Genomic DNA, 18,675 nt, shown 5'->3' on the forward strand with positions numbered 1-18,675 from the left:
AATGTAATAAATAAAAATATAATGCATTTTGATTTATTAAGCATGGTAAAACTCTTCCAAAAAATGTACATCCCTACCGACCCACAATGCTCCACACCTATTTATACCACCCTCCTAACTTACTTCATTTCGAATTTAAGTGTTGTTTTGTATTTTTATAATAATTTTGAAATAAACACACTTTTCACTTTTAGTCAAAATAGTTTCATGGTTAAAGCATCTCACAGTCAAGCATTCTAGTCACGCAACGTCTTTGATAATAATCATTTAAAGTGTATACTACTATAATACTATATAATATAATATGAGAGTAGAGCAAACGAGGTGGAAATGTGTGGGGATATAAAATAATTTTACCATAGCTTCGTTTCCATAAACTAAGAATATATTTTAAATCCTTTTCGCGGGTCGTTCTTTCATTTTCTCACTATAAATACATAATCCATGGTGTTCCTGTTCCCAGTGGTCGAAGTGGCTCTAAATAAGTGAAGGGATGCCTTCTCATAGTACCCCCTCCCACTTCCATCACTACCTGTCCCACAATGTTGAACGAACAACTCACAAAATGATAGGTATTACGATTTTACGTATTTTATGTCTTCATGATATCGATTATAATATAAAGACTATTATGGCGATACGCGTTTAACTTTTACACTAATAGTTAATATACCAGTGTTTAAAATAAATATTGACGAGATGATACGTTCAAGGTTACGTACATAACTACCATGGGCGCAAATAGTTATTTCCATTTTGGAAATGTAAAAATGCCGGGCACTATACTCGTTTTACTACGTGTTTACTGCGGATGCAATATCCAAACAATTCCTTCGCGTTATTTCGTACTCACGATATTGTACCTAATGATCAATGATTAATCGTCGAGTTCAAACTCCACTCCACGCATCCATTACAAGCACAACGATAAAGTATACCCAAAAAGTCTAAAAATTGCAGGCAGAGCGAGTCGTTCGATTATTAACACTAATACACTTATCTGAATTCGTGTCGACCGTCGACGATAATTATTATAGTCAATAGTCGTGAGCGCGATAAGTTTAGTAGCCATTGTGTTTTTGTGTACACCATAATATCATGTATAGCCACCGTATTGTTATTTGTTGTAGTCAGTACGACTGAACATTACCAACTAGTGACAACTGACGGACCCATAATTGCTGCAGGAGCATTCTAGTTATACACTTATACTGACCACGAAGTTTTGTTAGGTAATTTTTTAAAAAAAATATTTTTTATTGTTTTATGCATTTCAATAGCCATGTCTTACGTATTCAAGGAATCGAAGCCATAATATCAGCATGTTGTTGTTACCAGCCATATACTTGTTGTTGGGCATTAACGTTTTGAACGCTTCAAACGAAAATGATACGAAAAAACAAAATGTCACTATTTCACTGCATTCCCACAAAAACAGTAAGTAATACTAATAATTAGGGCAAGGATTTATATGCAATAACAAATTGTTATTATTTCTAGATATATATTTGTATCATTGTTCATAATTTATTATTATTACATTAAATATAAGTTTATATAATTACATTAAATATTAGTTTATATTATTACACTCAACTATGATGTGTTGTTTCAAAATTCAAATACGAACGACCGGCGATTTGAACGTAGAATAGATTTTTATACTGAATAAAACTCCTTTCCACATCACACGAGGTTATTGGGGCATATTTGAATGACGCAATTTTCCCTGGAGTTAGATTAATATTAATATCTTCTTGACTTCTTCTTCATTTTAATATTCACCTTTTATAATTCTAAGAATTTTTAAAAATTTTTAAATGATGGATGATTTAACTCCCATAAAGGTATATCTGATTCTAACATTGCTTGACATAAATCTATAGAGGAAAATTCGCTTGCTTATTTTGGTTTTCTGATGTATTTTTAATGAACGACTGTTTAGATTTGGCTTTCAAATTTATATTTTTGTTATGTTCACCTGTATTTAAATGCTGTACCACCTGAAAACGTTTTCCTACGGGCACAGCTTGATCGCAAATAATATAATATAATATTTTACCATCTGTTTTAAAAACGTCACTTGAAAATTCTTCAACAAATTTACGTAACTTGGCACTTTCACTTTGAACTTTCGGCATTTTATAAAATTGTTAACTGATACTGTTATTAAAACCACTCAAATTTTTAAGTATAAGTGTCCGCACATTTACGCAACACACACACACACACACACACGTCGTACTAATGAAATTAAATACGTCGTTAAACAATGTGAAGGTAATCCTACCGGTCTTCCGACCAAGATGTGATAAGATAAGATATTTATACTATATATTTACAATTCGACGGATAAACCAAAAACTATAGGTATTATGAAATAAACACCATTTAAAATTAACAATAATTTATAAAAATTTAAAAATTTAAGTTAAATAAAATAAAAAACTCAAAAATCTATAAATATGCAATTATATGCATTGTGTTCAAAATATGCAAAAAAAAAATTGATTCTATTTAAATGAGAATAAGCCAAATCGTGGAAAAATCTGACAACCAATCAATTTGGACTTAAGGAAAAAAACATACAAATGTATATAAATCCTAACCCTACTTATAATGAATACAGCAATCAAATTTAGTATAATATTTTAATAAAATAAAAATGTATAACTTTTATTAGGTTCATTAGATTTCTAGTTGATAAGTTGATTCAATTGTTTTTTCCTAATAAGATTTAAAATGTGGAACTTATAACTTATAACCTAACCTAACTAATGCTATTAATTTAAATATATAGTTCAAGTGATGCGCTTAAATATAATACATACATACATATGTTTGTATCATTATGTATATATATATATAACCTAATCTACATATGTTTGTATATATATACAGGGTGATCCAACAAATATGCTTACTCCCCTTTTTTTAATAATGAAGTTTTTCAAAATCTGATTTATGGAATCTTTAAATATACTCAAAGACCATATTTTCATATTCTTGAGATTTTTTGTACCACTTAAGGAGTGTCCTGTGGTGATACAATTTTTTGTTTTTCAAATGGGAACCTCTCTTTTTTACTGTAATTTATTTAGCGGATCATTTTTTTGAGATTTTTGATGTATTGAAATCAATATTCGAACGAGTAGTTTTCTAGTTATTACACATTTTGTGCTAAGGATAATAATTTAGTTTATTATAGGGAAGAATGATATGCTTATACGGTATACGTTATAATCTAAAGTCTATACACATAATATAAAATAATTCGTCATTTCATATTTATTTAGTCAAACACTTAGGTAAATAGCAAGTAAAATCCTTCTTGATTTATTTAGTTATTTTTCTTATTCCGTGTGTAGAACTTTATAAGCATATCCCTATTATGGACTTTTATCCATAGTACAAATTGTCCAATAACTAGGAAACCACTCGTTCGAATTTTGATTTAGATACATCAAAATTCTCAAGAAAATTATCCACTAAATAATTTAAAGAAAAAAATTGGGGTTCTCATTTGAAAAACAAAGATTCATATCGGCACAGGACACTCCTTAAGTGGCACCAAAAATTTCAAGAATATGAAAATATGGTCTTTAGGTATATTTAAAGACTCCAAAAATCAAATTTTAAAAAACTTCATTATTAAAAATAGGGGGGTGAGCATACTTGTTGGATCACTCTGTATATATAGCCTATATATATATTACCAGCAATGAATATAATATTTGAATATTATACAAAATACGTTTAAGAATTCCAAACAATTTTAAATTGAGCATTAACTTGAAATCTATTTAAATGGTTTGTGGAAAATTGCAAAAATAATTAATAAGCTATTCAAACTTTAAAAAAATATCCTTATTCAAGTTTTTATATTTTGGGATTACTTGGGCACCTCAAAATTTGGGGTCCTGGTTTATGCCTTTACAGACTCCCCTAAAATGTAGCCCTATTTAGGTATGATGTTGAATTAACAATTAAAAACTAGTACAAATGTTTAAAAAATGTGTGAAAAAAAGTCAATATGTATACGAATTACTTTTTAACTTGTTTCTTATTGGCAGGGTTCTATTTTAAGTACTTAAAAACAGTAATAGATGTATTAAAATATACCGAAATATCCTATACTATTAACATATAAAAATTAAATAAGAAATCAACGATATACCTATGGCATTTCAATTTTAGAATACAACTTGACTAATAATTTTCTATGCATCTGGTATAAAACATATCATCATAATTTTACCAGGGCACTATGCCATAATATTCAAAGATTTGTATTAAGAAAATTAAATCTAAAAATTGATAGAAATTTCAATTATTCCAAATTCTAAAATCGAAGATTTTAAAGGACAAATCATTTAGACTGTTTGTTCTTGAGCTATTAAAAAGAAAAGTATTTTTAAAAATAATAAAAATTATAGATATTAAGACAAAAACAAAAAAAATAATCTAACGTCGAGTATACGCACGAAAACACAGATGTTATTGCTCGTAAACTAATAATGATTTAGCACACAAATAAAATCGTTGTAGTCTCTCACTAGACTATAATGAAAAAGATAAGACACGTGTACCTACTTATATTATTTTGTTACTTCACCATCAAACTTTACTAATTAAAAATACCAACAGTTGATGTAACGTGTTATTTCCAAGTGATTATCAAATTGCAAATACAGCTTGCCTTAGTCGAAGTAACATAATACCGATAAAATAACATGAACAAATTAATTTTTTGATGGAAATGTGAAAAAAAATCATCTTAGAAAAAAAAAGATCTTATATTATGTAATTCACAAAAATTCTTTGTCAGAAAATTTTGATTTCTGATCAACTTTGATATAATTATTGTTATACTACTATTACACCTTAGATCAGATACTATAACATCATATGATCTTAAAATTTTAAGCACTAATAAGGGGAGGGGGCTGAAGCTTATCAAATTGAGTGCACCACTGCCCTGGTTTTATCTCTGCCATCATAAAATGTATTGTCATTGCTAATTTACCCAATAAACTATACAGCTGTAATGTTTACATTAATTAATAATGTATATGTGTCTTTGTACCTACATATTCAAAATTAAGTTGTTTCGTGGCATATGATGTACTTGTAAACGGCGTATCATGTATCTAACTCGTATATATTATATAAATACATGTCAAACAAAATAAATTTAGGAGTTATTAGAAAAATGTATCGTATTAGTTGTATACGTGAAATAAAGATTTAGAACAGATGTCCAGCTAACCGCGATCATATAATATGCAATAATTAATGTCGAATGATGTACCATACACATGAAGTGGATCAGAGTTTAATTCCTATATTATAATAATTCAATATCAATAAGACTGATCTCAAAAAATTCCGCATAAGCTAATTATTAAGGAACTTTAAAAAAGTGCCAGTATTAAATTTCCAATAAATTCAATAAATTGTCATTGGAAACTATTGAGCAATTTTATTGTACGCAGCTAAAATATTATATTCACCGAAACAAGAACGATAACAAATAAGCTCAATAGCTTTCTTCTACTTGATAATCTTTAACTGTAGGTGACGATATTTAAGTGAACAGTTAATCATATGTACATATATTATATTATATCTTCAAGTGTAATAAATAATAATATAACACATAGCAAAATATGTAAAATTACATAACACAGTTTTAAAGTACATTGATTTGTTGTATGTTATTATTTTAGATTGCTTTGATGATCATGATATTACTACAATTTATAGACTTGGAGCCATAGATTCATCGACTGGGTGTGCAACAAAACAAATAGGCAATCTCATAACATATTATCGTGAGTTATTTTAAATCATTGTAAACTATTATTTTGTTCAGTGTTTACAGAGATCGCACTTAAAATAATATTTGTAAAATGTTCATAATTAAGCGTGTATAGAATGCGATAAAATATCAATTAGCTTAACATTATGGTCAGATATTGACTCAAATACCAATGACCATATCAAATATCAACGATGAGCCGATACAAAATGTCATCTTCTATTTCTAATGAAACTACATTATTGATCTGCGGGTTAAGACCCTAATAAAAATGATACGACCTAAGTACCCACAAGACGTCTGCGTAACGTTTCCTCTCTCTAACACCCCAACACTCATACAGTCATACTTGCAGCGACAGAGCTCGAGTCGTGAGATTTTTTAATTAACTCTGCCTATAAGTGATGTACAATATTCTCATGTCTATACTCAATTATATATCACTGAACGGGTTTAATCTCATAAAATGATTTGAACTTCCACTATTTGTAAAATATAATACTTAAATCAATATACTAATTTCAGTAGAATATCCTCTCTGTGTTATGCCTTCTTTTTTGGATGCACCCGAGGGAGTTCCTGGACGGCAGTGTTGGACACGGTTATTAGCATTCCACTCTTGTCTTACACTGACTCTACTCAGGTTCTTCGTGGCCATCATTAAAAATACACCCTGAACAATTCCACGCACGGTATTTAATTCATTATTATATGTTCTTATATTAGGTAGATTAGAAAATTTAACTACAACAAACTATTTGATTGCAAGATGGTTCAAATGGCAAAAGAGAAAGGGAAACGGGACAATTTTGCCACATTTTAGGACAAAATCTTTTAGGCCCCCTAAAAAATTCTTGATAGACTTATCCGTTAATTATATAATAATACATATAGGCACCTACTGTTTAGATTTTAGAGTCACACAACTACTATTTATAGTTTGCAAAGTATTATTACTTTAGTACTGAAGATTATAAGTATAACATTGACATCGGTATCATGAGTTTGAATTATCTTCGTCGGTCAAATCTGCCAACATTTTTCAAATCTTTGTGACTTATTTTATTTTATCATATTGTGTATGATGATTTAGGGGCCCCCACATTAAATTGTCCCTGGGCTCTAAGAAGTTGGGTACGTCTCTGTTCGGTTGAAATACATTCAAGAACAAATGCCATTGGAATACCGTTGTCGATAGACAAAATTATTTATGACAACAATAATTCAACATCGAATGATGTCTTGCAAATAAATTTTGCTGAGTTTTATAAATACGGATTTATTCAAAATAATAGTCGTATGAACGTTTATTTTGATTCAAATTACTGGAAACAATCAACAATTGGATCTATGGGTAATATATATTGTTTATTTAAATTTTAAATATTTTTAATGAAGAATATAATACCAATTGTATTAAAACATGGCATTATTAATCGTGTATAATTTTAATAGGAGAAGAATGCAACTTAGACTCTGGTACTCCCAGTACTTATACTACGAATTATACAGGTAATATTAACTAGAAAATGTTTAATAATTAATAATTTTAAAGTCAAGGTATAATATCATTTGTTATCAAAAAAAAAAATAGTTTTAATAATTATAACTACCTAGTCCTTAAGTTAATTCATTAATGTAAAATAGATGAATCCAGTACTTGTATCTTTTCGTTTCCCGTATATTTATTTCCTATATTATATTAAGCAATTTAAAACACCGATTTAGAATTTTCAAACCATTGCAGAACACGATGCTGGTTAATTAATTGTATGTTTAGGCAACTTAATACATTCAAAAAAAATATATAGTGACAAGTTTACACACATAAAAATAATCTACATCTAAAAGTAATATATAATGATAGTATTTTTAGTAATTTGAAATTTAAATTCAAAAAATCTTATTTTAAATTCTGAGTGGAGTGATTAATGTATTGATTTCACAATAATGTGATAATGTGAATTTTTTTGTCTGTATAAACAAAAATTAGTAGAAAAACATGCTTTGATTTTCAACTTAAAGGATGGTTTCTGGTAGAAAATTGGGTCTAGTTGGTACTTAAGAGGTCAAAATTGAAAATATCTAATATTTTTCATAAAAATCGAGGGGGGGGAACTGGGATCGGGAATTACTAATGTAAAAATATAATTACTAATTACTTAGTAAAAATACTTTAAATGCATAGGTACGAGATTTTGGTGTTTTTTGACAAGTATTTGAAGTTGAGTTTTTGACAAAATAAGATATTTAAACAAAGAATAACGATTTGAGTTATTTTGTTTTATTTTAGTTTATTTGTGGACTCATGAGTACATGAAGTATAATTTTAAAGTCTATTATTATATAATTTTGATTGTGTCTGGTCTGGAAACATTTTTTATAGAAGAAAAAATCAAAAGAAATTGGGCCTACATTTTATATTTAATCGAAGCATAACAATTTGAGTTATTTCTTTGTAATTTAACTATATTATTTGTGGCCCGTCGTGGGTACTTGACATTTTTGACGTATATTATATTTTATACACACAATGACAATTTCAATTTCAAATGAAATGTTTTATTTTCAGAATACAACTTAAATGAATGTATTAAAACATTAGAATATGAAAGCCATTTTTATCCATACTACAGAAGTGATAATATTCATCAGACATTTCTAACGGTTCATTGGAAGCCAATTAAAAAACAAAGTTGCATATCAATTACATATTTTCATAATTTAGATTCCGATATGGAAATCATTATGAGTATATTCAATGAAAATGATACGATAATAAATTCACCAATATTAGAAAAACATGTAAGTACAGTTTTGTTTAGTATTAAAAATGCAGAAAAATAAGTAATTTTGATTTTATTAGCCAAAATTTAGTTGGTAATAAATTAATATTAAAACATATTATAAATATTGAGTAACTATTATGACTATTATGATTTCAGATCAGAAATTAAATTTAATAATTGCAATCACGTAACAATTTTTAATATCTAATGGAAACGATGATATTTGTACATATTATTATTATTTGTTTGGCTTACAGGATAGCTTAACAACATTAAAAGTTGACAATATGGCTCTTATTCAAGATCAGAATTATAAAATATCATTAAAAAGGAAATATGGTAATAGACATAACTATCACGGATATAATAGTAATTTCGTAAACTGGTTCAAACTCTTTCGGATTACTCAATGTCCAGATAATGGTATTTATTTGAAAGCTAATACAAAAATAATATATTACTATTATGAATAATAAATTATTTAGGTACTTAAAGATTATGTAGATATAATTTATGTCAAAAACATTGTAAATATAACCATAAAATATAACAAATACACAATGTTTAATATTCTATACATGACATTAAACAATAACTTAAAAGACCAACCAGATATGAATAAATGTATAAGTTAAATAACAAACTTAAACTATTGACGAGCTAAATACAGTTTGACACAGCATAAGTTCAAAACAGAAAATACTTTACTTTAGTAAAAATTATATAATTGTTCTACACAAATTAGTAAGCTCCATATATTGGCAGACTTTGAAGGGGGAGGACTCTGGGGGCTCGGTAACCCTAGAAATATCAAATAGTTCAGCAAAAAAAAATAAAACTGTATGTACATCCGAGAACCATGTAAATAATAATGTATCTACTTCTAATGATGATCGCCTCTCAAAATTTAAAATTTAACCAAATGTCTGCCTATGATCTTATAAATGATATGCATATAATTTATGTGAATAAGTTAAATTAATTTTTGGTATTCGCTCTTAGATGAAGAAGAAGTCAGAGTTCTTTCTATGAATAATACTGATAATTATTGGTGTAAGTCACTTGAACTCTCCAATGTACTCGGAAATGGTAAGAATACAAAACAAAACACATACATTTAAAAAAAATTGAGACTCAGGGTTAAAAAAAACCACTTGAGAGGTGTGTTTTATATTTATTAATACTTCAGGCAGCAAGTTGTTCATTAGGTTTTAAAAATGATCTTGGTAAATTATAAATTGGAAATACCTGGGCACCCTACGTGGTATTTCAAAAAAGTACTTTTTTTCAAATTGTTCATCAGTTATAGTGACAATGTTGTAAAAACTGCGAAATACACAGTACAAGATAAATTGTAAGCAATAAGCATATATCCATTTTTATTGGTTATAAATTAATTTTGTAAGCCGTGCTTTGCTAGAATCAATTCAGAATTCAACATTTGGTCATTTAGCTTTAACATTTATAAACATCAACTCAACTGTTCAAATTTCCAAATAAATTCGTTCAATGTTATGAATATTACCTATTTAAATACAATTAAATATCATATTATTTAGTTTTACATTATTTTAGCCGGTGTATTATAACATTTCAATTTTATTACCTAATGAACTATATATAGCATACGTTTATTTTATTTGTTGTATATACATTTTATAATTTCACTTTGTAAATATATTTAACCATTATGTTATTCTTAATTTTTTTTTAAATTTAATAAAGATAATACTAGTGTCTGCGACAAAATGACAACATCCTCAACTAAATCTTGTTTAAACGGAGGTTTCATGGTATCAACAAGATCAACGTGCGTTTGCCCTCCCGGATTTAAAGGAGAATTTTGTGAAATAGGTAATTCAACTTCTGCCGAAGTTACTTTTTAAAGTTGAGAACAATTTACTTTTACTTAAAAATGATGATACGATAATATGAGAATACATTAATATAGGAATGTGATAGAAAATAAGTTGGATTATTCTTTGTGCTATGTAAAAATAATATAATAAGTATTATATATTATGCAAGTTAAATACCTAAAAGATATTAGGTACGTAGTTCAAAAATGTCTAACAAGTAACAACAATTTTACAATTATTAATATGTATCTAATTACAATACCTAATATGAGAATTAAGAATATATTAAAATTGTATAATGCACGTTGGAAATATATGTAGTATTATACTATTATATAAATAGTAAATTTTACAATTAATATTTTTTATAATTTAATCATTTAGAAAACAATATTGAAAAAAAAAATTTTCTAAGTAATTAGGACTCCAAAACCGTAATGTGAATATTCTTTGTTGTTAATTTGAAATGTTTATGTTCACTACCAATAAACAGTTTTAATTATTTATTGATTCAATCTGCTTTTGAGAACTTTTTGATCATTAACATGAAGATAAAAATTAAGAAATAAAATATATTCCAGGATGTGGATCTAATTATTATGGAGCCGATTGTAAAGGTGTATGTTCAATGCATACCGATAAAATGTGTCGCGGATTGTTGATGTGTACGAAATTGTATGGCTGTACATGTCCACCAGGTCTGACCGGTCCATTGTGTAACATAGGTTTGAAGAATATTATTTATTCATAATTTGTTTCCATAAATGAAATGTAATATGTTACATTTTTTTATAGATTGTACACGGGGTACATATGGTGCTGATTGTAAACAAACATGTTCATCGAAATGTCGTAACAATAAATGTGACCAATATACTGGCGTCTGTTATCAAGGATGCTCAGAAGGATATTTGCCACCGTATTGTCTACAAAGTAAGATGCAACGCACGAGATAAAAATAAAAATTATAAATATCACGGTTAAAATTTGTTATTATGTTTTCACAAACATATCAGAACAGAATATTAGTTCTTAATTCCGAGGTCATAAACGCATAACACCTTATATATTTTTTTTTAATGGATGTTCAATTACTATACTCGAAAATTGAACTTTTAACTAAAAATACTTAATACTGTTTCTGTATTTCACTAATTCGACCGTTTAATCTAAGATATCTACATTCTACATAATACGACATATTATACAATTATTTTTTTCAAATTACATCATCTAATATTATTTTCTTAAATCTAAATATTGTATGTTTTAATATATTTTATAACAGTAATAATTTCTCAATAGAAGCAAGACCAAGTAAAATGAAAGAGAAAGACTAATGAAACACCGAAATCTTAAAATTTAGTGGATTTTGTGGATGTATAATACTGTAGTGTATTTATCTATAGTAATAATAATTTAATATTCTAATTTGTTTCACATTTTAGAATATCCATACCTCATTAGTCCACCTACACTACTTTCGGACAAATACGAAGCGATAGAGATGGAAATTAATTTCAAACCGGATAATGTAAAAGGAGGAGATAAAAATATTAAGTTAAAATATTATCAAATATTTTATAAAGTAGGTTACATTTTTTTTTTTTTTGGAAACTATTTAGTCTAAATTGATTTACATTCAATAAATACTACTTTAGAGTACCAGATATGAGTATCTAAATATTTATGATAGTATACAGCGTTATAACAAAAATAAATACTATAGGTATTTCAATCTATATTTGATTTTTCTTATAATGTTCTAATAATACAGATATTTTACTTAAGTGTTAAGATATTCTATAGTTATATGACGTTTAATTCAATGAATCCTGCCACACATTTAAAACAATTTATCATAAAAATAACTATACGAAAACCTATGAAGTACTTATTAATAATTAAAGATCAGATAAAATTCGAGTAAATTCGAATCATATACCTAATACTTACTCTCCTATTGATACAATCAAATGCTACGCGATTCACAACAGACATTTTATAATGATATCATAATGAATTATATGGGATAACAATAATTCAGGATAATAAATGTAATAGTTTGACTGTTTGAGCAATGAGCAATACGTTTGTCTAGTACCTACATACCCATAAAGTTAACTCAAATATGTGAAATATTATAAACTATAATTTATGATTTTAGTCAATAATTGAAAAGGAATTTACAAAATCTGAAATCAAACTTATAAATGAAACTAGTACCACAGACATTCTACATGATTTAGAAGCAGATACCACATATACAATTGGTGTTATGGTTATAACAAGTGATGGTAATTTCAATCGTGAAGATATAGTTTTTAATCAATATAAGACATCGTGTATCCGTAAGTATTTCGGACCAATTATTGAACCAAAAATATCTTTAAAAAAATTAAGAAAACCTAATATTCCTTACGATATTTATATTATTGACATAAATCAAATTTAAAAAAAATGAATCTGTAGCAATTTTTTAATATTTATAATTACACACTTGAAACAAAATAATATTTTTAAATTTATAATAGTTTTTAAATATACCTAGGATGTTTCGAAAAAGTTACAAATGGATCAAATTCATATTTGTTCTTTGTAACGATTATGTCCATTTTAATTTCAATATTAAATACATAACTATTTTAATTTATAACTTATCATAATCTCATGTACTATAATAATGGACTTAAAAAATAATTTATCTAGTTTTATATACTACATTTATTGAGTAAAGATTACATGCATAATAATTATGACATTAACGATCACGAAATCTATAGATTTTAAATTAGATATTTTTATTTTAAAATAATACTACAAAAAAATCTGGTTAGATTATTATAAATCATAAAACCATCAATAATATCTAAATAGTAAATACCTATATATTTTTATTATGTTATTTAAAGTTACTATTTTTTTTATTTGTTAATATTGTTCAACTTTTTTTAGAACCCAATATTACTGACTATAACATTCAGTTAATCAGTGGGATAAATAGCGTCAACATACGATGGGATAAAGTAAATACACTTGTTATTAATATTAATTTATTGAAATATTAATTTTTAATATGTATAAGTAGGCATGTAATTTAAAAATCAAAACATCATTGTTTATTAATTAACAGTTTTATTATAATGATCAAGTAACATAATGCGTTTACAGATACATCTTAACCGATTAGAATGCAATATAATTGAATATATGTTGACATTAACTTTTAACCAATCAAAAAATCAAGTGACTGGTATTGAAGAAATAAAATCAAGTTCCAATAGTGGCCATTCAATAGAAGATCTTTATCCTGGATACAATTATAGTATATTCCTGACTCCTAAGACTAATAGAGGACTATTAATTTCGTCACCTACTTATTCATTTACTCCTCTCATAACAAGTAACTTATTGTTTTTTATTAACCTATATGGGCACATATGCAGGAGAGTTTTGGTGTTCACGCCCTTCCACTCTGTCCCCCACAAAAATTTTGCAAAAAATATCAATTTTTTCAACATGACAGTATAAGACTAATTGAAATACATTGTTCACTTATGAACAACCACCAGAATTTTTTCTGTATTCGTGCCTGAAGCTATCAAATATCGATACAATATTATATTTTAAATATAGGAAACGACGTCATTATAAAAGATTTAGTTGCAACTTCGATTGATAATACAATTAAAATCTCCTGGAAATTAGAAAATGCTAACCAACAAGATACAATAGTTGTAAATGAACCTTTTACATATGTTGTCAGATACAAAGTAATTGAAATTGTTTTTCTTACTATATGTACCTTTATATACATATATTAATCTGTAGATTTTACTAGAACATTTATTTCAAATTTATTTCAGCTACAACGAATCCTCAGTTGTTCTTTGGAAAAATTAGAAAACAATTGGACCTCAATAAAAATTTTCAATCGAACGAACTACGAAATATTTGACACGATACCTAATTCACAGTACTGTATACAAGTTACAGTTGCTAATGATGAGGAAAATACTCAACGAGAAACCCAGATTTACGCATTAACACCAGCATCAAGTAAAGTTGTATGAAACCTATTTTATATTCATATTTTGATGACTGATTTCTGCATGTTTCCGATTAGGTCCAAAAACTGAACCTATTTTTGACCTTGAACACCCAATGTATGTGACGAATGACTCGGTATTTCTTCAGTGGAAAATCGATCCCATTAATTGTTCAAAGTTAAATGGATTCTTATCAACGTTTTACATTGAATTAAAGGTAAATTTTGGAGCTAAACATTTTATCATTTCTTTGGACAATTAAAAAATACATCAATTTTCCTTAAAGGATAAGGGAAGTGACACATTAGAAATATTAGAAACGAAAACAAACTCCATTAACATCAAAAAGCTGAAATCAAATAATTATTATGAAGTAAAAGTGTTTATAAAAACACACATCGGTTATAATCTTGAACATTATCTGTTCACCAATTTTACAACTAAATCAAGATGTGAGTGCATTATTTTAATGAACTATTTATTATTATTTATTTGCATAAATACCAATAAATATTTGTTTTTATGCATACGCAGATTTAGAACCAGTTTCTGACTTAGTAGCTTATAAAAAAAGTCTTAAATATCAATTGGTAGGCCTTCGTTGGTATTATTCAGAAGATGCAAATTTAGATGGATTTATAGTTTCAATTAACGAAGACGCTTTTGGAAACGCAAACAATATTTCAGTGATTTCCCCAACGAAATGTTCCGCTTGGCCAGAATACTATTGTCATACTTATCATAATTTGAGCCCTATAAACAACTTCACGTTTAAAGTACGTATTGTTTCACGATATACAATATTTAATAATTATCTACCTAATTAAATCAATTGGTTATTAAAATAATCATGAAATTGTATTTTGTATTAGATAAAACCAAAGTCGTTCGATTATCCTGAAGGTGGTCACGAGTCGTCAATTTCATTTAACTTAGACGATGAATGTAAGTCAGATAAATGGTTCAAGCAAATCTAACCATTTTGCATTTTAATATTTTATAATAGTGGACTTATTAAATGTTCTGTTTAGTGCCAGACTCTCCAAAGAATTTAAAAATTATTGACATTGGAAATACTTTTATGACTCTTCAGTGGGATATTCCATGGATATTTAATGGTGTATTAAAAATGTATATTATTAACGTAGAAGAAATATCATATAAAGATATGAAATTGTATTCTGGCATTGGAACAATAGAATTGCCAATTTATGAAGAATTGCCTTCTTATAATTATACGGTAATTTATTTAAACTTGAAACTTGGCATCTTAATAATTATATTAGATATTAAGAATTCTACTAATAAATTAAAATTCATTTAATCTCACCTGTAAGCTGTGCCTAGTTGCCATTCGTGTATTACACCCATCAAAATTACAAAATCTTACCAAGTTATTTTTATAGTTTCTTAAAAAATGGACTTTTAACAGCTTATTGTATCCCTTATTGGCATTGCTTCACTCAATACCTATAGGCTTATCCAGCATTCCCTTATTGATTACACTTTTGTATGTTCTTTTACTTAGCCCATAAAATAATACCAAATTTAAAAAAGACCATTATACCTACATCGGAGAAGTGAATCTATCAAATAATAATAAATAAATAATCGGAAAATTAACTTGATGAACTATTTAAATTTTTTAGTGGATTCCTATCAACTAGGCAAATTAGTTCCATCTGAAAACTAGTAGGTTATTAAAAACCGATAAATTAATTGCCGTATTCAGAATATATATATATAGGTATATATTATTATGGTGATTTTTTAACACTTAATTGGAACGACTCGTGTCCATACTATCATCCATAAATCAATTAAATCAATCCAATATTTTACAGGTCAAAAATCTAAATCCTGAATCGACCTATTCAATTGGAATATTATCCGTATCTACGTCACTATGGTATAGTTTTCCGATCAAAATTCAAGCAAAAACACTTTCAGACGCTTAATTATTATTAACATAATCGATGTTTATTTTGTTAAATCATAATATTTTTTATTATTTTTAATTGTTATTTAACTAACACAATCATACTGATATGTTGCATTTTATATTACATTATTACGTGCTTTTCTAGCCATATTATTATTTATACATCATATTTTGTACGTTCATACTAATTTACAATTTGGCATGAAGTCGTTTAAGTGTTTAAATCAGCAGTAAAACATTATACTGAAACTTGTGAGACTTATTTAATCAGAGTCAGTATGTTTTTTTTTCTTACTATGTTATTTAATGGACAACTCTGAGTGGTTTAAATGTCATCAGTATAAACTATAAATATTTAATAGAGTTGAATAAATCGATTTACAAACCTTATTATTATTTATTGTAAATTTGAAAACTACGAAGACGCTCAATACACTCGAAAAACCACTGTTTTAAACAACAGTGTTCACTATAAAATATATAGTGGCCTAGTCTCTCAAGTACAAACAGTAAAACTTGAGGGTTTTAACTGTTGTAAGTTATTAATTCCGATTTAATTAATATCACGCCCGTACAGGTTATATAATATTGTACAATGTACATACCACATCATATCCTATATGTAGGGTTTAGAGTGGCACATGCACCACATTTAATTAATTACATTTGTTACTCTTTCATCGTGTAAAATATGTAAATCAATTAACTCAAGACTTACAGTAAAGTTGATATTCAATAGTTTTATTGAGTAGAAATATCACAATCTCAAATTAATATTCTAGTATGACGTGGATGTTGTGCTTGTTAAGTTTGCTCTAGAATACTCAATAAAAAATGTTTGACTTTTTTTTAATTGTTGATATACCTAATACGTATTCTAGTTCCCCATAGCCGAGGAGAGAGATCACTTGAAGTTAAACCTAAATAAATTAAGCTTACATTACTACATACAGCAACAAAAAGGTTCTCCTCGTCCGGCTCCACATAGTGCGACGCCGTTTAGGATGGATGGGATCGCCCACCAACTTCTGACTAGAGGCGTCACTTTTTTTTTAAACAGCATACGTAGGGATTGGTTGATTTACATATAGAAACATAAATGTCTGAAAAAACTTTGCAAAATACGTAATGAAAAATTAATGTCACTTGAAAACAGTCAAAGCAAAATTGGACGGTTGTTGTGTAAAGGGGATGAAGTCAAAAATACCAATTTCTCAATAGACTAAAAAAATGTTTCATCTTCTATATCTAAGAAAAAAAATTTTAAACTTTTAATTTTATCTGTAACTTTGTTAAAACTGTAAGATTATGTAAAAAAATACTTTAAAACCATTTTTTAGATATTTCTGTCGACTGGATACCAATAGCACAAACGTTAATTATATTTTACGACTTGATACCTTCTGCACATAAGGGTATCAACTATCAATTCATTATTATGCAATAACATTAGTGCTATTGGTATCTAGTCAACAAAAATCAATTTAGAATTAATAATTTATTTTTTTATAATCTACTTGTTTATTACACATAAATTATTTTGTAATATATTATAGTTTGCATAAAACAAATAACTAATTATAGACTATAGCATAATATTAAAATAGTTTAAGTTCTCTGAAAAGTAACTGAAACAATACAAAATATTTAAATAATATGTACAATATACATATTATATTAAAAATAGAATTGAATACCAACAGGTAAAAAGTATTGTATAGATACTACTGTTGATCATAATTTTATTTATCTTATAAAGTTTAAAAGAATAATTAAGAATAATGAATTATATTTTTAATTGATATTGGGTTTTAATAAAATCATTAGATCTTTTGGATATAATCTAAATATCAATAACATTTTAAACAATATACAATTTTAAAAAATAAATACTAGTTGTAACAAAATAAATAGTAACTTATAACATGAAGAATAATCACTTTGATTATATAAAACAAAATTTTATAATAAGATAAAAATAAAAACAAATTGTATAGTTTTATCATTAATTTTCTTCGTCTGATACTATAGGATCAATATGATTTTTGGTCGATTTTAAGCTTTTATAAAAATGGTGGAATGTTTTTGGTATAAATTCTATCAATGTCATACGGTTCTTTTTATCCATCAGTTATGCATAACTTATCATTGTATTTGTAATGTCCATTGAAGGTGAATACTTTCTGTTTAAGTTCAATTTATGGAATGTGCATTT

General features: G+C 26.9%; 1 protein-coding gene across 1 annotated transcript; it reads left to right on the plus strand.

The window, feature by feature from the left end:
* The first annotated feature begins 1,063 nt into the window (after nucleotides 1-1,063).
* Nucleotides 1,064-16,851, plus strand: LOC111033387. Its single transcript, XM_022314087.1, has 23 exons — nucleotides 1,064-1,232; nucleotides 1,301-1,437; nucleotides 5,730-5,834; nucleotides 6,915-7,175; nucleotides 7,277-7,333; nucleotides 8,394-8,626; nucleotides 8,868-9,033; nucleotides 9,613-9,699; nucleotides 10,336-10,464; nucleotides 11,051-11,194; nucleotides 11,265-11,402; nucleotides 11,918-12,057; nucleotides 12,637-12,820; nucleotides 13,425-13,495; nucleotides 13,641-13,872; nucleotides 14,106-14,242; nucleotides 14,336-14,528; nucleotides 14,596-14,735; nucleotides 14,805-14,970; nucleotides 15,053-15,294; nucleotides 15,391-15,463; nucleotides 15,550-15,758; nucleotides 16,363-16,851. Exons 2-23 carry the CDS (start codon nucleotides 1,323-1,325, stop codon nucleotides 16,474-16,476), a joined length of 3,336 nt encoding a protein of 1,111 aa, XP_022169779.1. The 5' UTR covers nucleotides 1,064-1,232; nucleotides 1,301-1,322; the 3' UTR covers nucleotides 16,477-16,851.
* Nucleotides 16,852-18,675: the final 1,824 nt, after the last annotated feature.

This window comes from Myzus persicae, unplaced genomic scaffold, assembly GCF_001856785.1.
Source record: "Myzus persicae strain clone G006 unplaced genomic scaffold, MPER_G0061.0, whole genome shotgun sequence".
NCBI classification, from domain to species: Eukaryota; Metazoa; Arthropoda; class Insecta; order Hemiptera; family Aphididae; genus Myzus; species Myzus persicae.